The sequence below is a fragment of the Bos grunniens genome, chromosome 21, assembly GCF_055505025.1.
Source record: "Bos grunniens cultivar Pamir isolate PY7600 chromosome 21, Bosgru_T2T1.0, whole genome shotgun sequence".
Taxonomy (NCBI): Eukaryota; Metazoa; Chordata; class Mammalia; order Artiodactyla; family Bovidae; genus Bos; species Bos grunniens.
This window is the reverse complement of record NC_141185.1, coordinates 43,843,836-43,867,500: the sequence shown is the minus strand read 5'-3', so window position 1 is coordinate 43,867,500 and position 23,665 is coordinate 43,843,836. Positions and strand designations below refer to the sequence as shown.

General features: G+C 43.3%; 1 protein-coding gene across 5 annotated transcripts in view; it reads left to right on the top strand.

Moving 5' to 3' along the window:
- The window catches only part of ABHD17C (abhydrolase domain containing 17C, depalmitoylase), an 80,453-nt gene that overhangs the window by 18,139 nt on the left and 38,649 nt on the right, over window positions 1-23,665 (top strand). The window contains exon 2 of one of the 5 annotated variants that reach the window (XM_086364216.1): window positions 959-2,642. The exons of the other annotated variants lie outside the window; for them this stretch is intronic. Coding sequence (XP_086220342.1) covers window positions 959-1,130 — 172 coding nt within the window. The 3' untranslated portion in view covers window positions 1,131-2,642. Of the gene's footprint in view, window positions 1-958; window positions 2,643-23,665 lie in introns of those variants that run through there. 5 annotated transcript variants of the gene reach the window in all.

The window sequence follows — 23,665 nt, the reverse complement described above, 5'->3', positions numbered from 1 at the left end:
TTAGGATTGACTAAATCAATTTGATCTCCTTGCAGTCCAAGGGACTCTCAGGAGTCTTCTCTTTATTATGATATACAAGGCAAATAAAATATTAAACACCATGTCTTTCTCACCCACCTTCAACCGCTATCAACATTCTGCCATTCTTATAGCATCTGTATACTTCAACCCACGCTCCATCCTTACTCTTTTGTCATTATTTTATAATAGGTCTCTCTTTTTTTTTTAAAGGAAAAATCTACATCTTTGAAATGCACAAATCTTAGCTGTCTGCCTCCCAGTAACATCTTCTTGCTGTCTGCATCAGCCTGTGATGAGCTAGCTGCAGACACGAGCTTTTCCTGGTGTGCTCTGGTATTGTACCATCTTTGGAGCATGGATTGCCTTGTAAGAATAAATTTAAGGAAGATATTAAGTAGATTTAATACCAAATATTTATCAAAGAAAAGGTTTTGGAGTCTTGACCCTTGGTTTCAACACCAGTGTTGTAAAGATAGAAAAGTTGGGGACCCCAGAGTGTGTTCCATTTATCTAGAAATAGTAGGTTACAGTTAATATATATATCTTTTTCCTTTTTTGGCCACACCATGTATCTTGTGGGATCTCAGTTTCCAAACAAGGGACTGAACCCAGGCCGTGGCAGGGAAAGCCAGGAATCCTAACCACTAGGCCACCAGAGAACCCCCTAAGGTACAGTTAAAAGATCACTGATCTGGAGCTAAGAGATGGTGGCTTCTAGGCCACCATTGGGATATCCAGTTCCATGGCCTGGAAAGTCAGGTAATGTCTTTGGGCCTCACTTTTTCTCCATTTATAAGAAGGTGGTTTGCATTAAATGTCAGTTCTGGTTTAACCATCATTCCTGGGTTGTCTGTGTTGTGCTAAACACATTACACTCAGTACATTATTTTAATCCTCAACATATCTGTAAGGTGGAAACTGTTATCTCCACTTGCAGGAGATCCAGATTCAATCCCTGGGTCAGGAAGATCCCTTGGAGAAGAAAATGGCAACCCACTCCAGTATTCTTGCCTAGAGAATCCCATGGACAGAGGAGCTTCGCAGCCTACAGTCCATGGGATGGCAAAGAGTCGGACATGACTGAGCGACCAACACATACCAAGATTTGAAAACTGAGGACCAGCAGGGAGGAATGACTTGTCCCAGGGGCAAACGGAGACACAGGTCACACAGAGCCACAGGGTCACACAGGGTCACACAGAGATGATATTGTGGACCCTGTCATCTTGACCCTGGACCCTGGGGCTCTGGTTCTGAAATCACAGTATTCTCTGTTACTCCTCTACCAAGGTGATGGGGTGGAGTAAGCATCATCCAGGATGCTCAAGACTTGTATGTTGGGACGTGCAAAGAAAATACCAGAACTTATATTTCTGCTTGCTATTTATTTATTCTTAATTTTTATTGGGGTATAGTTGCTTTACAATGTTGTATTAGTTTCTGCTGTACAGCAAGTATGCACATATCTCTTTTTTTGGATTTCCTTCCCGTCTAGGTCACCACAGGGTACTGAGTAGAGTTCCCTGTGCTATAGAGTAGATTTTCATCGGTTATCTATTTTATACACAGTAGTATATATATGTTGGGCTTCCTTATGTTAATACCAATCTCCCAATTCATCCCACCTCTCTTTTCCCCCCTTGGTGTCCATATGATTGTTCTCTGTCTGTGTTTCTGTTTCTGCTTTGCAAATAAGATCATCTGTACCATTTTATTAGATTCCTGCTATTTTTCAATTTATGTTTTTGTTTTAAATGTTCATAAGATTTTATAGTGTTTTAAAGCACGTATATATAAGTTTTTATACATCTTACACATGTACACTAGGAGTACATGTTCTCATTTTTATGAAAAAGGATGCATGATGAAAAGTGGACAACAGTGCTCTAGATTAATATGGTTACTTAATAGATTTTGATCTCTTTTCTCAGAATTGTAGGATCTGAGCATGATGAGAAATTAGCATTTTTAGAAGTGGCAGTCCTTGGGCAAACTGAGTGTCTGATGTGTCAGGTGTTTGGCCAGACACTTGGTACAGTCTTGCATTGTTACCAGATCTTCTACAGAACCAGAAAATCTTTAGTTGGCATTTAAAAGATAACTGAATATCCCCAGAGAACTGCCTTGCTCCTCCCTCCTCCACCCCACCCCCAACATAGAATTCAGTGCTTTTGTCTAATGGTATTCTGAAGACAAAAAAAAAAAAAAGCCTCCTGAACCTTTGGAAATCAAATGAAAGAAAGAATAGAAATGATTCTTTCCTATTGAGATGTCCACTCAGGTTCTTTTCAGCACTTGGATTGGATAATCCTCACTAATTCGCTTTTGTTGTATGGATCCTGCTAAAGTGAAGGTGGCTGAGGATGAGGACACAGAACCCTTGATAACTCTCGGGAAGCTCCATGGTGCAGAGCAAGGACAGAGCAGCCCAACAGCCTGGGTTTGAAACCTACCTGTGCGTTTCTTCTGTGACTTGGTCTCCTTTTCTGTAAAATGGAGAAATGATAGTTGTATATGCAGTCGTGTTTGTTATGAGTAGTAAATCAGTAAATGTAAAGTGCTTGTATGTAAGTTTGTTCATATGGATTTTTAAAAATCTGAAAAGAAAGAGGGAAAGAAAAGGAAAATAGTAGATATCCTTTATTTTAAAGATTTGAAAAATAGCTTACTGTATTTCTAAAGGGTTTTGTAATCTCCAAAGTACTATCCCAGACAGTCTTTGTTCCTGAGAATAGCTCTATGAGAAAGACAGGAGAGACAGTTATCACTACTTGATACAAAGATAGAAGGAAGTGGAGGAGGAGAAAACGACTTACATCACCCGGTGTGGCTGTTAAGTAGCAAGTGCTCGGTTTCAGTATATTTCTTTTCGGTGTGGCTGTTAAGTAGCAAGTGCTCGGTTTCAGTATATTTCTTTTGACTTTAAAAATGTTCTAAGGCTTCCTCTTCAATTTGTTGCCATTAGGAATTACTTCCACAGTTGTTTTCTAATGATTTTGTCAGCTGTGTGCAAATATTCCAGCAACATAGTCTTGCCATGTTTGATGCCACCCTCCTTTTAAAGATATATATTTTTTAATATGACCATTTTTTTTAAAGTCATTATTGAATTTGTTGCAATAGTGCTTCTGTTTTATGTTTTGTTTTTCTGTCTGCAAGGTATGTGGGATCTTCGGTCCCTGACCAGGTATCAAACAGCACCCCTTGCGATGGAAAGAGAAATCTTAACCACTGGGCTGCCTGGGAAGTTCCACCCCCGCCTCCCTCCCTTTTTAAAGCACTATTGAGCTTTCTTTCTCATTCTTCTCTTTAATTTCATTCCCCAAATTGGTTCTAAGGAGCCATTATGACCTATTTTAAATAATAGAACAGTGTTTTATTCCCGAGCGTTTTAAAGTTGAACCAGTTTTTCCAATGGAATGGCAGAAATTCTCTTTGTAGATGGAAAGTGAAAATCCTTAAAAACTCATCTTAGATTTATTGACCTGGCCTGGAGGGATAACTACAGAGTGGGGTTCTTATCCTCAGGAGCTTGAATTATCATTGCACATGGTTTCCTGGAGTCACGTCCCCTGCTCTCCCCCAAGGATATAGGGTGTTTATCACAACCAGCTGCTTAAGAGCCTACTGCTTGGCAGTTTTTAATAAGGGTTTACTGACTTAAGCCCAGACTGGATCTGGACAAGTTTCTGTCTCAACAATCACAGGACAACAAGTATTAGTAAGATAAGTCCTCTGACCCTATTGGAAATCTCTCTGCTTTATGAGTTCTTATCAGGCTCTAGGTCCCTTATAATTTCTTGGAAATGAGAGGGTCTCTGACCCACTCCAGTGTTCTTGCCTGGAGAATCCCAGGGACTGGGGAGCCTGGTAGGCTGCCATCTCTAGAGTCGCACAGAGTTGGACACGACTGAAGTGACTTAGCACCAGTAGCAGCAGCAGCTGACCCTAGGAGAGGCTCTTGCAGTAGAAGAGTTATATCCACAGCATTATAGATTTCTTGGCAGAATGGATCCCTGGTGTAAGACAGCATTCATAAGGAAAATCATTTTTAATCCTTTCCTTCTCCTCCCATGCCACTAAAGTTTAGTCTTCTTGAATTATGGCCAGAGATATGAAACAGCATGATCATTTCTCTGGTTAACTGTGCTGTGTTCTATAAGTCCATTACATTTCTCTGTGTGTGTGTGTGTGTGTGTCTGTGTGTGTGTGTTTCTCAGTTGTGTCCAACTCTCTGTGACCCCATGGACTGTAGCCTGCCAAGCTACTCTGTCCATGGGATTCTCCAGGCAAGAATGCTGGAGTGAGTTGCTGTTGTCTTCTCAGGGAAGGGAATCTTCCCGACCCAGGGATCGAACCCGGGTCTCCTACATGGCAGGCAGATTCTTCATAATCTGAGCCACCAGGTAGACCCTTAGGGTATACAGTCAGATAGATGATCCTTGGAAGGGACATGAGAACTGGAATGATCTGGTGTATCCCTAATGCCAGTTCATGATGTAAGAAGACACTCTGACTTGTTCAAAGCAAAATAAGGAAAAGGCAATGCAGGTTTCCAGTAGCTGGATGTATTTAAAGGTCCAATATTCTGAGATTTTTGCCACTCTTGCTTTTGTTGTTAAAATCTTCTTTAAAATTACAGTTAAGCCCCCTGCATATATGAATGAGTTCTGTTTCAAGAGTGCATTTCTAAGTCCAATTTGCTTGTAAGTCCTACAAAGTGAGTGAGCTTAGGTACCCAAGTAACACAATCGGCTATGTAGTATTGTACTGTAATAGGTTTATAATACATTCGCATCTTTGAAAGTTTGCAACTTGAAGGTTCGTATGTAGGGGACTTACTGTATTTTATTTGGCAACCTAAACCATTTCCCTATTTTATGGGCATAGGAAAGGAAGGGGCAGCTGGGCTTATGTCTAAAATCTAGAAATCCGGGAGCTACTCAGTTGTCTAACTCATAATTCCTTTAGGAAGTTATTTTAATTTCTATCATCAAGTGCAAAATTTGATTCATCATAAAGTTCTTAGTATACTTTTATGATCTGCTATCAATTAATTCATCTGTTTAATGTTTGTTTTAGTAATAAGTATCCCAAAGCTTTACCTTAAAGGGTAAAAGCCAGGGAAATGACAGCAATTTCCCTCTAACCATCTGGTCCCTGTCTCGCTGCCCCGCCCCCGCCCTGGCCTCCCCACCCCCCCAACTCCTGCCAGCAACCTCCAATTCCCAGGTAGCCAACAATCTGAATCCTGAATTTATCTTTGCCAGTAATCCGTATTTTTATGTTTAAATGAATACCTTAATCAATATTTGCATATCAACAGTGGAATCCTTCCAAGAAGAAAAGCTTTTCTTCTGTTAAGCGCCACTCTTTTACTTTTCTCCCCTTGGTCCCAATTCATTCATTCTTTCTTTCTTTCTTTAATGAATTTTTATTGTGGTACAAGTCGCATAATATAAAACATGCTGTTGTAACTGTATTTGCCTAGACAGTGGCACTAAATACATTCACGTTGTTGTGTAACTCCCGCCATCATCCATCTCCCAAGTTTTTCACTTGTGTAAACTGAAACTCTGACCCCATTAAACACTAACTCCCCATCTTCCCTCCCATCTCACTCCCATCCCCAGCCCTGGCATTCCACCAATGTACTTTTCTGACTATGAATCTGACCGTTCTTGGTACCTCATGTAAGTGAAATCAAACAGTATTTGTTTGCACCTACTGTATACCAGAATGCATTTTTAAGATTACCTTAATATTTGTCCTACAGATTATCCCTTCTCCCCCTGGCCCCGTGCTATACAGTGTATTCTCATTAATTATCTATTTTATACATCAGCAGTGTGTACATGTCAATCCCAATCTCTCCATTCATCCTACCCGCTCCTTTCCTCTCTCAGTGTCCATACGTTTGTTCTCTATGTCTGTGTCTCTATTTCTTCTTCGCAAATAGGTTCATCTCTACTGTTCTTCTAAATTCCACATATAAGCACTAATATGCAATATTTGTTTTTCTCTTTCTGACTTGCTTTACTCCGTATGACAGACTCTAGGACCATTCATACCTCCTCCTTCTTCCCTCCCTCACTCCTTTCCTTCTTTTTCTTTATATTTTAATTTTTTTGGCTGCGTGGCATGCAGGATACTAGTTCCCTGACCAGGGCTTGAACCTGTGTCCCCTGCATTGGAAACGTGGAGTCTTAACTACTGGACTACCAGAGACGTCCTTTGGTCCCAGTTCTTGCTTGTCATTCCACCCAACATCTGTCAGGTACTTGGGCACCACTGTCAGGTAAGCTGCAGGAGGGCACTGATGGCATCTCCTTCAGATCTGAATCGCCCGCAGCACCTAACGCCTCTGTCACTGTCAGCTGAGTGAAATTCTTCTTGTACTTGCTCTGCTCTTTAGCAGGCTAAGTATCCCCAGTTCCTTGGAGCATGCTTTTTGTGAGCTGGTTCCAGATTTCTCACCATCTGGGTCATCCTCTCTGAATGCATTCCTGTTTAGTGACTTTTGAGACAGACGTTGAGTTACAAGAACAGTCCAGTAGATGTGGTTTGACGGGAGGGAAGTACACTGGTACCGTCCCTCCCAGGACCAGACTCATTGGGTGATACAATCTTAACTCTGAACAGGCAACCCACTGTTCATACATGTGCTCCTTTGAAAATATTGGATTAAGTTCAGTGATGGTCTGTGTTATATGGAAGTTTTCATTCTTTGAAAGTTCATTTTTAAATTGAGATATAATTGAGATATAATTCCCCAATTATATCTCAATTTCCAGATAGTCTTTAAAATGACATTTATTTCTAGCTTTTCATGTATGCTCTTTAAGTATTCTTTTTTCCTTTACAATTGAACATACACTCTCAGTCAGAGGCCAGTGGGCATTTGATGGATGGAAAAAAAAAAAAAATCCAAGCTTTTGTCCATCAGATACTTTTCATCCTTACCTCAACCATATTAAGTTTATGATACTTCATGCTTATTAATGTTAGCTCTTTTCATTTTTTCCATTTTCCACTCATTTGATGAAATATAAGCAAAACACACTTAAGCAGAGGTTTGAAAATCCTTATTTGCTAGCTGACCCCTTTTTCCTCAGAGCAATTAAGTTGAATCCAAGTAAGAAACCCCACCCTCTTCCCTTGTCTGGGTTCCTGAAAAGCTTAAGATGCCCTCGAACAGAGTCCCTAAATGGTTGCAATGATATATGCAGCTGATTTCAACAATGGTGCTGAGTATGGTTGCTGCTGTCCTTAATGGACCGCCAGCTGGTAGCATCACCATCTAGGATACAGATGTCTACATGGGTGGTCTGGCAGGAAGGTGGCTTAGATTAGGAAAGTGACTTTGTTCCTGAACTGATTAGAAGCATTCTCCACAGGGACTTCCCTGGCTCTACTAGTTAAGGCTCCACTTTCCAATGCAGGGGGCACAGGTTCAACCCCTGGTTGGGGAACTAAGATCCCAGTTGCACAGTGTGTGTGTGTGTGTTTGTGTTAGTTGCTCAGTCCTGTCCAACTCTTTGTAACCCTATGGACTGTAGCCCAGTAGGCTCCTCTGTCCATGGAATTCTCCAGGCAAGAATACTGGAGTGGGTTGCCATTTCCTCATCCAATGCTTTGTGGTATGGCCAAAATTTTAAAAATAAGTTGTCTCCACCGCCCCCTCAGAATTTTTGCCTCATTTCAATCTTTTGATCAAATTTAAGACCCTCCCCTAAATTTTTTTTTTTCCCACCTCGTGTGCAAATCAGATCAGGTGTCTAGTTTGTAGTTTCTTTTCCTTAAACCACCTTTGAAGATTTAAAAAATACTTACATTCCTTTTCTTCCTGTAAGTGTAAGTAAGTGCTTTACCCCTCAGTATCTCCTTGCTGTTGACCTTGTTAATATTCAGTCTTGATTTTTAGATCCAATTCTTAAATGTGATGGCTGCAAATTAGCATCCAGTGGCTTGGAGGATGGCGGCACAGGGCCAATGCAGTGTCGTCATTGTGCTTCAACCAGAAATGTAGCTGATTTGGAAAGGGCAGAGTGAGGTACAGGAGGGATGGAATAACTTTGAGAACCAGTATGAATAATGTCTGTGTTTCATCTCTTCAAACCACACTCCTCATTTATTTTAAAGAAAATGCCAGTGGGGTGCTCATGGAGAGGATACCACAGTAAATAACGCAGGATATCTCATCAGGCACCAAGCTATGCCAACACGCTGGGGAGAAAACTTAGTAATGCCTGACCCTAGTGGCGAATGACATTTTAATGACAGAATTTAATGTTTTTATTCAATAAAATGCATACAATAATAAATCAAGAGATTATGACAGAAAGTGATAGTAACCCCTCTTCTTCCTTAGCCCCAGCACCCTAGAGTAACTCTAGATAGTATTTATTGACTTTCTGTGGATAAACATGGGTGTTTTTTTTTTGAAATTATCCAGTCCTGATGACTTTTTATTTTTACGTTTTTATCTATTTATTTATTTTTGGTTGTGCTGTCTTAGTGCTGCTCAGGCTTTTGTCTAGCTGTGGCACATGGAAGCTGCTGTGTAGTTTCAGTGCACAGGCTTCTCATTGCCGTGACTTCTTTTGTTGCAGAGCATGGGCCCCAGGCGTGCGGGCTTCAGTTGTTGCGGCTCCCAGGCTCTAGAGCACAGGCTTGATCGTTGTAGCTCATGGGCTCAGTTGCTCCGAGGCATGTGGGGTCTTCCCAGATCAGGAATCAAACTCCTGTCTCCTGCATTGGCAGGCGAATTCTTTACCAGTGAGCCACCGGGGAAGCCCCTAATGACTTCTTGCTATTTTTAGTGTCTGATAGTTTTGTTTCTTCATGGGCCATGTTCATGATTTTAAATTCATAAATTTAAAGTTTATGTCCAGCTCCATCCACTTTAGTCAGTGTCTGAACTCCATTCACCTTCCTCTACCTCAATTCCCACTTGCTGTCAGTTCGACAGGAAGTCCTGTCAGTTCCTGCAGTCTCAAAGTTGTCCATTGTCATAGTTCTCTCTGAATATGGCTTCTGTTACGCCAGTCTCTTGGATTTTATTTTTTACTTTTGTTGCTCATGGTCTCCCTCTCTTTGTCTAGTTTGGTGTCCTGGGAAGTCTCTTCAATTTTATTTTCTAACCTTTGAGTTAAACTTTCTAGTTTAGCTATCACTTTTTTTTTCTCTTTGATTTTCCCTTTTTCATAGCATACTGTTTTTGTTTTATGAATGTATTTTCTCAGATTTGTATCTCTTTTTTTTTCTTTTAGTATGTTTTTGAAGCCTTAAATGCTGGTCCCTTACTTGCCTGTTCCTCTGAGGACACATTTGGGTGTCTTTTCTTTTTGCTGTGCTGTGTGACACGTGGGGTCTTAGTTCCCTGACCTGGATTCAAACTTGTGTCCCTTGCAGTGGAAGCATGGAGCCCTAACCATTGGACCACCAGACAAGTCCCAGCAGTTGGGCCTTTTGTGCTGCTTGCGTTCCTTGTATTGTATTTTGGTAGTTTAGTGGTTAAGAGCTTGGTCTCTGGCTCAAATTCAGGTTGAATCCTGGCTTTAGCCTACCAATACCGGAGACATGGGTTCAATTCCTGGGTCAAGGAGATCCCCTGGAGGAGGGAATGGCAACCCACTCCAGTATTCTTGCCTGGGCAATCCCATGGACAGAGGAGCCTGGCAGGCTACAGTCTATGGTGCAGCAAGAGTCAAATGAAGCTGAGCGTCCACTAACCCCCTACCCCACCCACACACACAGTCAAGGGGAGAGAATGGAGAAACACACTTTTACTTTGCCAATTTTTATGGCAGTTCTCATTATTAGTCCTTGTAGTGTTTCCTTGTTAGCTTAGTTACATAACCACTGTTATTATGTTTTTATACTCTAATTTCTTGGAGAATTTGTTCAGTCACTAAGTTGTGTCCCAGTCTTTTCAACCCCATGGACTGCAAACCGCCTGGCTCCCGTGCTCTTCACTATCCTGGAGTTTGCTCAGACTCATGTCCATTGAGTTAATTCTTGGAGAATAACCAGAGTCAAACAGACAAAGACCTGCAAGGAAGAGGCAAAGAGGCAGAAAGGGAAGTGTCTCATGAGCACCTTAGTCTGTGGGTGAGTTTCATGAAGAGGTGCAGGTATATACAAAGAATGTTCTCTACAGTTTCTACAAATTAATAGACTGTTGGAATAAAGATCATTTACAGTCTCTTCCCTTTTAATTTTTTTAAAATTTGTTTTTTAAGCCATACCATGCAGCATGCGGGATCTAGTTCCCCAAGCAGGAATCAAACCCATGCCCTTTGCACTGGGAGCCTTAACCACTGGACTGCCAGGGAAGTCCCTATCTACAGTCTCTTCTTCCTTAGACATTCTGGGAATGATGGGCTCTTGCAGACATGGGAAGGTTACTAGTTCCTGCTCCCTGCTGTTAGCATGTGTGGATACCTGCATGTTCCTGAAGCTTTGAATTCTGTATGCTAGTTTAGCATTATTATAGGTTTTGAATATTTTGATGGGCAATGCAATGATGAAGATTTTATTGTTATTTTGCCTTTCAATAACCTTGTCTATCATTGTGGTTTTGATTGCTCCTTTGATTCAATTATTGTATAGAAAAGTTTATATGTATATATGAGAATGAATTTTATGTATATAAAATGAATATCATGGACTATTCCTCCTCTTGGTTAATTGCTTTATGAAATGGAATATTTCCTGCCATATCAGTTAAGAGGGATTGTTGAGCTGATGAACCCTAAGGGAATTCAGGAAGGAGGAGAATATCTTTATCTAACAGCCCTGAGGTTGCAGCCACTCTCTGTGGAAGAGGGGATCTGAAAACACCGGAAGCTTGCCCCAGATAGCTGAGATACAGATAAAAGGAAGGATTTCTCCAAGCCCAGATACTTAACATCTTCCCAAACATAGAAAAGCGCTAAATTCCTCTTCTTGAGATATCTGGTTTTCCTTGAATAGCAATAATCTTTGATGTTCAGATTACCTGCCCTTTGTTATAAGACTTTTATATAACCTGGCTACCCCAGCCCCCACTCCCACCCCTACACCAGCAATTCTTTCAGGGCTACTTGAGATGCTCCCTCCCATGCTTGAAGTCCTAAGAATTTCCCACCATATAAAACCCAAGTCTTAACTTCTAGGTTATGACTGTTTTTTAAGTCGGCAGTTTCTATTTCTGTTGTTAAAGTATAAAATCAAAATATTGTTGACTCATTTGAAAATGTTTTAGTGGATATGATGAATTCTTAAGAAGACTTGCCTTGGCGTCTTCCAGTCCTTGAGGAGCTCAACTTTCTTCACCCTTGAGGCAAGAGATTAGAATTGCTTAACGTGGCTTGGTGGTCCATCACTTAAGCAGGCAGTTGGCCAGCGGAGGGTGTGTTGTAGTATCTGGTTCTTTGAGAAATTCAAACTGTATTTGGCAGCTGACTCTTCTCATTTTCATTGTACCTTTGCTGAAGAATGTCTTCTGTGCTCAGTCAGCCTCTGCCTGGAAGGGTTGAATAGTTTGCATACTTCTGAGTCACTCCCGGTCCTTTAACAGTCCTAGTCCTAATGGAGTATTCTTCTAAAACTTAGAATAGAATCTGTCTCCATAAGTAGAGATAGCTTTCCTGACCAAACTGGGAAGATACTGGGTGAGAAAGGAGGGGGGAAATGAAAGAGCACAGGTAAGAATGGTGGTCCGCAGCATCTGAGTCTCAGGTCTGCGCTCTGTGTGGTCTGAGCCTTCCTGTGGTCGTGGAACCAATGACTGCTCTGGCTCTGCTGATCTCTGCTGTGTCAGGAATTCCCGGGCCTCCAGTAAGGTTTTGGAGCTCATGATTTAAAGATGAGTGTGGAGTTAGGGGAAGGGCCAGGTGATATGCTTAAATACTTCGGTGAAGGGGTCATTAGGCCTCTTGCACTCCTGACTTCATCTGGCTATCAGGGTACTATGAGGCTGCAACCACCCCTCCCTAGCTGTTGTGAGCCTCAGGGCAGAGGGGCTGAGCTCTGGAGGCAAACATCTGATGTGAGGTCAGAGCCAGGCTCTACCACGTATCAGCTTCAGGCATTTCATGCGTAGCTTCATACGTGTGTGCTTAGTCTCTCAGTCATGTCTGATTCTTTGTGACCCCATGGATTGTAGCCCATCAGGCTCTTCTGTCCATGGGATTTCCCAGGCAAGGATACTGGATTGGGTTGCCATTTCCTCCTTCAGGGTATCTTCCCGACCCAGGGATCAAACTCCTGCATTGGCAGGCAGATTCTTTACCAGTGAATCATCTGGGAAGCCCATCAGCTTTATGGCCTTTGGTAAAAACCACCAGACTCCCAGAACTGCAGGTTAAAAGAACTGACAATAGCAACTTAATGGCACCTTGCAGGTTGTTGTTAGAATTAGAGATAAGGTATTCCACAGATCATCATTGCCTCTGAAGCTGAAATGCTAATACTTTGACCACCTGATGGGAAGACTGTTTGGAAAAGACCCTGATGCTGGGAAAGATTGAAGGCAAAAGGAGAAGAGGGTGACAGAGAATGAGATGATTGGATGACATCACCAACTCAATGGACATGAATTTGAGCAAACTCCGGGAGATAGTGAAGGACAGGGAAGCCTGGTGTGCTGCAGTCCATGGGGTCTCAAAAGAGTCGGACACGATTTAGCGACTGAACAACAATAATAAAAATCATCCTCAATCTCCTCTTCCTCGTAGTTCTCCTTGTCATGGTTCATCCCGGGTCACCCTTCTGTGTGCCAAGTACCTTCACATGATAAACAGCAGTGGTTCCTGGCTGTTGTTCACAGGTCGAAGGGACACCCACCTCCCATGGGTTAAGCACCTCTAGGCTGGCCTGATCAAGTGTGGTTTGTGACCTGAGCCTGCAGGGCAGAGTGGCAGTGACTGGGGGCTGGTAGTGGGGACAGGAGGCTAACAGGGGCCCAATCCCCTTGGAAAATGACGTCAAAGGGCCTGAAATGCCTCAGGAAAATGCCTGGAGGCGTTGAACACAAGGGCCCATGAGCAATGCAGTGATTTACTTTGGATTTCTGATCTGTCAAGTGAGGGGAATGAATCAGGCCTGGGTCTGCCTCCCCAAATCTTTCGAATCAGGAACTCTTATTCTGATGTTTATTTATTTTTATTTATTTAATTGTCTGTGCCCAATCTTAGTTGCAACACTCAGGATCTTTAATTATCATTGAGGTACATGGGATCTTTAGCTGTGGCATACGGGTTCACTGACCAGGGGTTGAACCCTGGCCCCCTGCATTGAGAGCGCAAGGGTCTTAGCCCCTGGACCACCAGGGAGGTCTCGCAGGCACTCTAAATTTGGAATAAAGAGAGTGTACATAATCAGACTGTTAGATTATAAGCCCTAGGAGGGCATAACCCAGATCTTTCTTTGTTCTTTTACCCTTAGCCTGTATCACCATAGATATGTAGAAGTCCCACAGGGATTATTTGAGAAATAAATTATCCCCTGCTTTATCTCTGTCCTGGGATAGAACCCAGTCATCATGGATGTATATAACCAATGGTGGGTGGGAGAGGTGGGGGCCAGCTCAACTGACGTATTTCTTATACAATATTCAATTCAAATATTCAATTTATGAGAACTTATAACCTTGCCCATAAATTTTGCTTTGTGCCAGAGAAGTAGCGAGTCTGAAATTATAATAAAACCGTAATATTTTCATGAACATTTTGGCTATACTGTTTCACTTTTTTTTTTTGGCTGGGCCATGTGGCATGTGAGCTCTCAATTCCCCAACCAGGGATTGAACCTGCACCCCCTACATTCAAAGCTCAGAATCCTAACCACTAGACTGCTAGGGAAGTCCTTGTTTCACTTTTGTTTTTTTAATATGAGGAATTCTGCTATGTTGTGAAAGATGGTGAAAATAAGCTTCTTTTTGAAGGTAAAAATGCATACAAACAGAGCTATAGTATTGAAAGCATTTGTTAATACTTCATAAAAGATTTGTATATTTTGATTTCTTTCCAATTTTGAATGAAAAAAAAATGTCTTTTGATGAACTTTGCAATTCTGGAGTAAATACTCTTCTTTATCCAAATTGACTTGACTTAATGGGAACTCACAAACCGTGGGAAATTGTCAACAGGGAGTCAGATGTATTAGAAATAATAACGTAGGAACATTCCAGGACTGAAGAGAGAGATTTGAAAGTTTAATATGTTAAAGTACCCGTTGGCGTCTTGGATGGAATTTTGGAGAGATTGGGACTGTTTGAGGTCCAATGGGCTTAGAGAGAGGACAGGACCCAGCTAGGGCCAGTTTGGAACAGGGGGCCGCTAGAGTGAGGGGTGAGCACCGAGAAGCAGACATCTGGAGGTTGTTGATCAGCCTTGCTCAGAGGGTGGAGTGCATTTATGATGCTCAGAACAAAGGAAGAGAAGATGGATCCAGCAGCAGATTCCCAGAGCATTGCCTGAGTTCGAAGACTCCTGACTGTGTCTGACAGTCCACTCTTGTTTCATTTCCCATCCTTTCGGGTGTATGTGTGGGTGAGTATGTGTGTGCACGTCCGCACACTCAGTTGTGTCCGACTCTGGGATCCCATGGACTGCAGCCTGACAGGCTCCTCTATCCATGGAATTTCCCAGACAAGAATACTGGAGTGGATTGCCATTTCCTTCCCCAGGAGATCTTCCTTACCCAGGGATTGAACCAGCATCTCCAGCATTGCAGGCAGATTCTTTGCTGCTGAGCCACCAGGGAAGCCCATCTTTTGTTTTAGCATATTTTAAAAAATATTTATCTATTTGGCTGTGTCAGATCTTTGTGGCGGCACATAAGATGGCTCGAACTCTTAATGTTTTAGTATCTTAATCCCAGTGTCTGCCAGTGGGTCCTAAAGTCCCGTGTTCCACGTAGCACATGGAATCGGCTTCTTCAGGTGATCTGGCCTTCTCTGCCCTCCCTGAATTCCCATTAGATGCGGGGGATGGGGGTCACCCTCACTGGGCTACTTACTCCACTGCCTTACATTGGACTTCTCTGGTAGCTCAGACGGTAAAGAATCTGCCTGCAATGTGGGAGACCTGGGTTGGATCTCTGAGTCAGGAAGATCACCTGGAGAAGGAAATGGCAACCCACTCCAGAATTCTTGCCTGAAGAATCCCATGGACAGAGGAGCCAGGCGGGCTACAGACCATGGGGTCACAATGAGTAGGACACGACTGAGCGACTTTCACATTCTTTCATTCATTACCTTAGATGCCAAAGACTGGTTTATGAGGATATCAGAACAGGTTGGATGGAGTATATGGAATGGAATGTGGTGAGCTGAGTATTTTGAGTTATTAATGATATGGTACATGATGTTCTTAGTGGGCCGAATAAAGGCTTCCTGTTTAATGATAAATAGGGGCATGGCATTTGCCTCTGTGTTTATAGGTTGTGTAGTATTTTAATTAAAATGTAATGTTGAAGTTACCTCAAGGCCGTATTTTAGACGGACTGGAAAAGGAAATGAAGGCTCCCTTGTGGGTAAGACCTATGAGTCACATAGACGCTGTCTGGTGTTTGGAGGCCGCAAGGCTGGCTCCGCCACCTAGAATCCCAAGCCCTCTGTCCTTGATAGCCTCGGGGGTGATATTTCAGAATGCAGCCAACCTCTCTAACAGCTGCCCTTGAATATTTAGATATAGAATTGGAATTCTGTGCCGGTGTTACTCAGACGAAAGGTGCCACCGAGAAGAGAGGCGTCTGTCTCCATCCCCACGTCCCGCACTGGCCTCATCTTGTGATGTCCCTGAGTGAGTCCTTTCATGTCCCCAAGAAAAGGGATGGCAGAACTGGTGGGCTGTGCTAAGGAGTGGTTTTCCTTTGTTTTGCTTTAAAAAAAAAAAAAAAGAAAACAAATTCAGGCAAGGTGGAGAGATAGTAGAAAGGATAAGAAGGTCTTTGTGATTAAGTAAAACAGAGCTGGCACCCCCATCCCACCTTCGTAAGTGCCACTGAGCCTCCCTGAAGCTGCCCTTGGAGATGGCTCATGAGTAGAATGTCCTACCAGATTTGTAAAAGAACACAGGATTAGTGACATGCATATCTTTAGAATCTTCTTCCTTTAAAAAAAAAGTGAACGATATTTACTATTTTATTTTTGTAGTAAAATCTCTCTCTCTCTTTTTTTGGCTGTACCTCTTGGCTTTCAGGATCTTAGGTCCCCAATCAGGGATGGAACAGGGGCCCTGGCAGTAAAAGCACCTAGTCCTAGCCACCAGACCACCAGAGAATTCCCTAAAATCTCATTTGGACTTCAGGAGAGCTAGCCTTTCTCCCTGGTATGCTCTAATAAGAAAATAATTAGTAGAAGTCAGATTTAAGAGGATTGTTCACTTGTCCCCCTTCTTTTTGTGACCAGATGTGCATAACATGAAATGGAATCTTTGGACCAGTTTTAAGTGGACAGTTCTGGGGCATCGAGTCTGTTCACATTGTTTGGAAACCATTACCACCATCTGTGTCCAGAACTTTCCATTTTCCCAGATGAAAACTCTGTGCCCTAAAGCAGAATGTGCACATTTTAAAGCATGATTTATTTCAGAAATGCTTAGGTTGGGCGTCTGGACATACTGATTGCAAATCGTTTTACATTTGTGTTGCAAGGGGATGATAAAAGACATGACTGAGCAGTTACACACCACCCTAGCCTGGATAGGTAGGAGCCCATTGAACGCGCCAGACAACTAAAGCCTAAAGCAGGACTGATAATTCTGCCTGATGCTGAACCTATGCTGCGCCCCCTCCAATATGCTTGTGCTGGTTTGGCTGTAATTTGTGCGACTGACAATTCTTCCCCAGTTTGTCCATATTCTGGAGCTATAATATACTTACAGCAGTTATCTTGGTACTTACAATTCAGAGTGAAGTTTTAACCTTTCTCAAAGCTTTCGTTTCCTTGTCTTAGAGTGACCCATCTGTGTGGTCTCTGAGGAAGGGTCTTTCCATTCACCTGTCCTGTGAGGAAAGAGAAGTCGCTCAGTCGCGTTCGACTCTTTGCAGCCCCTTGGACTGTAGCCCGCCAGGCTCCTCTGTCCATGGGATTTTCCAGGCAAGAGTACTGGAGTGGGTTGCGATTTCCTTCTCCAGAGTATCTTCCTGACCCAGGGATCGAACCTATGTCTCCTGCATTGTAGGCAGACGTTTTACCATCTGAGCCACCAGGGAAGTCTCAACCTGTCCTGTAGTTCTAGTTATTTTCATAATTGATGTTGTGAACTTACTATGCTTTTAAGAAGGAAGAAGCGGGGCGGGGAATGGAATGTTCTGGAAGTCAAATGAAGAGTAGAGAATACAAGGGAAAAAAGACAGGCACAAAGGAGGAATGAGACCGAAGAGAAAGGAACTGCGATGTCATCAAGGAGGGACTCGGGACATCACCAGGTTTGTCCCAAGGAGGATGTTTATTTAACAGACTTCCACTGTGAGTGTACACAGAACATTAAGGGAGCAAACAGTACCAAGCCCAAGCTGATGGGAGGGAGAGAACCACCACTCTGGTTTCAGATCATGTGTCATCTTGTGTCCTGGGGTCACATTCAACGTCCACTCGTGCCACGTCTGGCTGTGGACACATGAAAGCAGCCTAGACGGGGGACAAAAAGGGAGTCCATGGGGTTTCACTCATCACCTCATTTAATTCTCCCTGTAGATCCAAGGCAAGGTTACACCCCTTTAGAGCCCAGGAAACAGGACTGCTGGTCACTGGGACTTCCCTGGTGTCCAGTGGTGGGACTCTGCTTCCACTGCAGGGCGGAGGGTTCGATTCCTGGTCAGGGAACTAAAATCCTTCATGCTGCCCTGTAGCCCCCCAAAAAAATAAATACAAATTTTTTAAATTAAACAAAGATCAGATCACTGATCATGGCAGAGCTGGGTTCCAGTCCTTGAGTTGTCTGATTCAAAGCCTACTCTTTTCTCTAACCCACTGTGCAAATCTCCACCCTCTGTCCACACCCCAGACCATCACACAGTTGTGACTACATACTCTGAGCTGCTCACAAAAGGCTAATGTTAGCTCATATTCACGAGAGAATAGTGTAAGCTCCACCCAGGTCAACACTCCAGGAGCCCTATGATCGGGTGCTTGACCAGGTTTGGGACCTCAAACGGTAGCTTCAAGACTCAGCTCACTTCTCTCAACTTTGCTTTCTTATTGGTAACAATTTTTTTTTTTTTGCTCTACTGCAGGGCATGTGGAATCTTAGTTCCCCAACCAGGAATCGAACCTTCACCCCTTGCAGAGTCTTAACTACTGGACCTCCAGGGAAGTCTTGTAGTAATTTTGAGGAGGTTCTTTCTGAGCAGTGACAAAGGCGATGTTCGGCAGAAGAGGGCACAAGCATCCTGGAAGAACTCCTGTTGACTGGTCTTGGTTCCAACTCTGCTTCTACCAGAAGCAGTCACTCTGGCCAAGGAGGTCCACCTTGGGCTTGTGTTCATACCCGCAGCTCCAGGGTCAGGAGAGAGATGCTCGGAAGATACAGCAGATCAGAAAAGCTCTCTGTCGGCTGTGGGTGACCATCCATGAATGTCTACTGGACATCTCAGCAGTTGTCATGTAGGAGTTAAAGGGCTTTTGTTGAACTCCATTTGTGAGTCCCTGTGAGGCAGGGCAGACCCTGACCATGTCTTGTGTGCTATGGCTGTTGGGAGAACTCACCTTACAGTGAGATAAAATAATTAGAAATTGATTCTTGGGTTTCTAGTTCTAAGAAGTGACTTCGGCCCTCAAAGGGATAATTAAATAAGATTTTTTAAAAAAATGTATTACCCTGTCCCGGAGATTTCATGAGCTCTGTCTTTTAATTTTAGCTGTGTTTCTTCGGTATGAAATACCTTTAAGCCAGAGGTCCCCTACCTTTTTGGCACCAGGAACTGGTTTTTTAGAAGACACTTTTTCCATGGACCAGGGATGGGGGATGGTTTCAGGATGATTTAAGGGCTTTACATTTACATTTATTCCTATTATAATTACATCAGCTCCACCTCAGATCATCAGGCATGAGATCCCAGAGTTTGGGGACCTCTGCTTTAAGGCTTTTCTTTGGTCACGTGTCTGTTTTCAATCTGTATTTGGTGTGAATGGGAGCGACATACATTAAATGCCTTTTTTATCAGATGCTTGTGACTTACATAAGCCAGCTCAGGTAATCCTCTCAAAAACTGTACTGTAGGGTAGGTGGCATTCTAACCATTTCACAGGTATTTATGCAGCTGTTGGTGGTGGGGAGGCCAGTGGGGAGGGAAGACAGCATTTCTTCTGGCTTTTCCAACGTGTTAGATAATTACAGAATGCCAAAAGAGCCCCAATTATCATTAGAACAATTTCATGCACAATTATACTCAAACAAGTTCAAGCAAATTACTCTGTTTTAATTGTAACAGAGCTAAAGTGAGGTGATTTTCGTATTCTTTGGGACTGTTAACTTTTCCTCTGAAAAGTAATTTTTGTAAAAAAATTAAGTCATGCCAAGTCTTGTTTATTTTTGCTTTGACACAGAGAAAGAGTATTGTAGGGGAGAGAACAGTCTCTAATGTCACAAAGAATCATGTTGTTTTGGGACTTCCATGGTGGTCCAGTGGTTAAGACTCTGCACTTCCAAAATTTATCTTCTGGCTTGGCCAAAAGATAGAAAAAGAATTGTTTGGAAGGTGGTTTTAGACCTGGCACAGATAGCCAATCCCTGTGCTGTGATTTGGAAGGAAATTTCTAACACCTAGGATAGAATGAAATCCCATCCTTGAGGGTAGATACTAGTTTACAAAAATTGGATAATGCTTGTCTTTTTTTTTGGCTGTGCTGGGTCTTCGTTGTCACTCAGGCTTTTCTCTAGTTGCAGTGAGTGGGCTTCTCGTTGCAGTGGCTTCTCTTGTTGCAGAGCACGGGCTCTAGGGTGCCTGGGCTCAGTAGTTGTGGTGCACAGGCTCAGTTGCCCCACCGCGTGTGGGGTCTTCCCAGACCAGGGATTGAACCCATGTCTTCTGCATTGGCAGGCGGATTCTTTACCACTAAGCCACCAGGGAAGCTCCCTTGTTATGTTCTGAAATACCTGAGTACCTGTAAGAAAGGCTCTATTGACCAGGCGTGCATCGCCACACCACTGCCTCCTGGTGAGTTAGGATCTGCTGGAATGCCCTCATTCTGTGTGTTGTGTCATTGTCATCACGGTCCATTGAAGGAAAGGACACATTCCCTTTTCATTTACAGATATAAGCTGTGATGCGTCTGGTCCATCTGTCTCCATGGGACCTGGGCCATGTTGTCTCTTCCAGAACCTCTGCTTGTGGCTGTCTGTGCTCCTGCAGCTGCTGGCCTGGATGGACACCCCAGCCCTCGTCCTTCCAGCTGCTGGGCTTCCCACACCCTGGCAGGAGGCAGCGTGAGGAGCACCTAGAGGCTCGCCTATCTGACACTGACCTCAGTATGATTCATAAGGATTTTCCTTACAAGGAGCCCTGAGAGTGTGACTCACATGTGCCTTCCTGGGATGCCCCACAGTTACCTGGAACCCACTGTCTTCCCAAGCTGCACATATTATTTTTTTTAATAATTTACTTATTTATTTGGCTGTACCAGGTCTTAGTTGAGGCATGCAGGATCTTTTAGTTGCAGGGATCTAGTTCCCCAACCAGGGATCAAACCTGGTCCCCTGCGTTGGGAGTCTTGGCCACTGGCCCACCAGGGAAGTCCTCAACGTATTTTCTAAAAACTGAAATTCCAACCCCCCATGATCTCCTTCTCAACATCTCTGTGTGTGCTCATTTTCTGTCCCTTAACTACAGAATTATCTTCATGTCTGTCCCTTCCCCACCACTGCTTGCTGCACAGACGCGTGATGTGAGCCACTCAAAACATGTCTCGCCCAGCCATTCTTTTCCTTCCGGTGGCACAGCTTGTCACGTCTCCATCCTCTGGGGACTGTGTGCACATTCCCCAGATGCTTTCAGAGTGGGTGACACCTCCTTTGGATGGCCCTGTGCTTTCCGAGGTGAAACCCTCACCCTCACCAGGACAGGCTGCCCTCTGTGTTCTTAGGATGCTCATCTTCCCCTCCAGCTCTTGCCTTTCTTCCCTTTTGTTTTCAGATTTCCCCTCCTGAGTGACTGGCTTCAAGCTTCTGCTTCTGTGCTTCCCGAGTTCCTGGCCCCAACTGAACCATTCCATTCGTTGTGCTCTGATGAACGTACTGACCGTGATAGTCATGTTGCCTAAACTTAGCTTGGTTTTAGTGTTATTTCTTGGTTTGAACCTCATTTCCTTCTGCAGTTCCCCAGAGACTAATAACCCAGGAGCTCATATTTATCCTCATCACCTTCACTGATGCTTCCGGTGAAGGAGGCTAGTTTAAATGTTGCATTTTGGCACACTTTATGTTGTAACCAGTGTTGAGAAGGATACCATGAGCACTGGCTCAGAGTTTTGAAACTTTCACAGTTATCATCATCTTGCTTTTCAATGCCCCTTTTAGCCACATTTCCTTGGTCAGAAAAAAGGAAACAATCCACTGACATCGCTTACCATTAAAATTTTTAATTGTCTCAAACAGCGCCCACGCAGCAGGTACTTACTTTAAACTGTGTTTCCTTTGCTTTTGCCACTGGAGTTAAAGGACCAGTAGAAATCTGTTTGTGAAGCATTAGTGTAACATTTAGAAAGCCTAAACCTACAAAGGTGCATTTTAAAAAAGGAAAAATAATCATGTTTCAGGGGATGAATGCTTTTTTATCTTCCTCATAATTAAAGTATAAATCACACATTTGTGGTTTATTTTTTTTAACTTTTTAGTTTGTATTGGAGTATATAGCTGATTCGGAGAAGGTGATGGCACCCCACTCCAGTACTCTTGCCTGGAAAATCCCATGGACGGAGGAGCCTGGTGGGCTGCAGTCCATGGGGTCACTAAGAGTCAGACACGACTGAGCGACTTCACTTCCACTTTTCACTTTCATGCATTGGAGAAGGAAATGGCAACCCACTCCAGTGTTCTTGCCTAGAGAATCCCAGGGACAGGGGAGCCTGGTGGGCTGCCGTCTCTGGGGTTGCACAGAGTCGGACACGACTGAAGTGACTTAGCAGCAGTAGCAGCAGCATATAGCTGATTAACAATGTTGTGATAGTTTCAGGTGAACAGCAAAGGGACTCAGCCATACACATACATGTATCCACTCTCCCCCAGGCTCCCCTCCCATCCAGGCTGCCACATAACACTGAGCAGAGTTCCCTGTGCTGTACAGTAGGTCCTTGTTGGTTAGCAATTTAAAAATATAGCAGAAGTCACACATTCGTTAAGCTCTGGCTACAGAAAGTAAAAGATGGATTTCCCGTTTCTGTGGCTGAAGGTGAGTGTTCCCAGGTCATCTATGTTTTCTCAAGGCCTGTGTTTACCCACCTACTTCCCTCCCAGCCAGACCTTTTACTCTGAGGCTTTGCTCTGAAGTGTATTAGGGCTTTTCAGTATCCTCAGACCTCATCCTTCAATTAACTTTCACGTTACCTTTTGTATTTATCTTTGTCCTATGTCTAAACGTATTTCCAGTAGGAGTCCTAGCTCTGAAATAGTTAAAATGTTGACTTCAAAGTTGGTGGAACTGTGCCAAACATGCTTCATCTGAAGATAAATGGAAATGCTCTTCATGCAGGGCAAAACCAAGGTCCGTTAACTTAAACAGGATGCAGTGTGTCTTAGGGAGGCTCAGCTTGGCCATGTTTATAGACAGAAAGGCAAGCTTTATGTTAAAATGAAAACAAACATTTTCCCTTATCACTGAAGGGAACATCCCCACTGGACGTGGTTCCCCTGGTACTGTACTCTCAAGCCTCCTCCATGAGCACCTCCTGCCTCAACTCCTGCTCCTGAGTGGGAACCAGAACTTAACATTTGTGTTGTTGATCTGAGCTCAGCATAGCTAGTGACTGCAAGAAGATGCTAGACGTTTGAAAGAAGCAGAGAGCAAAATTTGTAGGTTTCCAAGGAGTTACCATACATATATATGGCGTTCCCTGCTGTGGAAAGTAATCATTCAGGGTCATGACTTTCCCCTAGCAAACGCTGGGAGACCTTATTCCTTGTGTTGTATTTTAAGTAAATCTTAATTCCCTGACCAGAGATCGAACCTGTGGCTCCTGCATTGTTAAGCAGAGTCTTCATTGCTATATCTCCAGGGAAGTCCCTATACTGCATTTTGAGTTTTCTAGTATGTTTTCTCAGAACCCATCCTGACTTTGGCCCCATTCACTCTGTGTCATGCAAGTATTTCTACGAATTTACAGGCGAGCGGCTACTGGAGTTCATCTCTAACTCAAGTCTTTCCCTCTGCGGGCAGTTTCTTCCTCCCTTTTAAACTCAGTGCTCTGTGGTGACCTAAATGAGAGGGAAATCCAAGGAAGAAGGGATATATGTATATGTGTAGCTGACTCACTTTGCTTTACAGCAGAAACTAACACAGCATAGTAAAGCAGCTATAGTCCAATAAAAATTAATTTTTTTAAAAAAGCAGGATGGCCAGGATGTCTAGGATTCTGGGGGTTATAACACTGTCTAGGACTTTGGGGTTGAAGATCTGATGGACTGTGCTTGAGCGTGGGACTTAATGGAATCAGAAT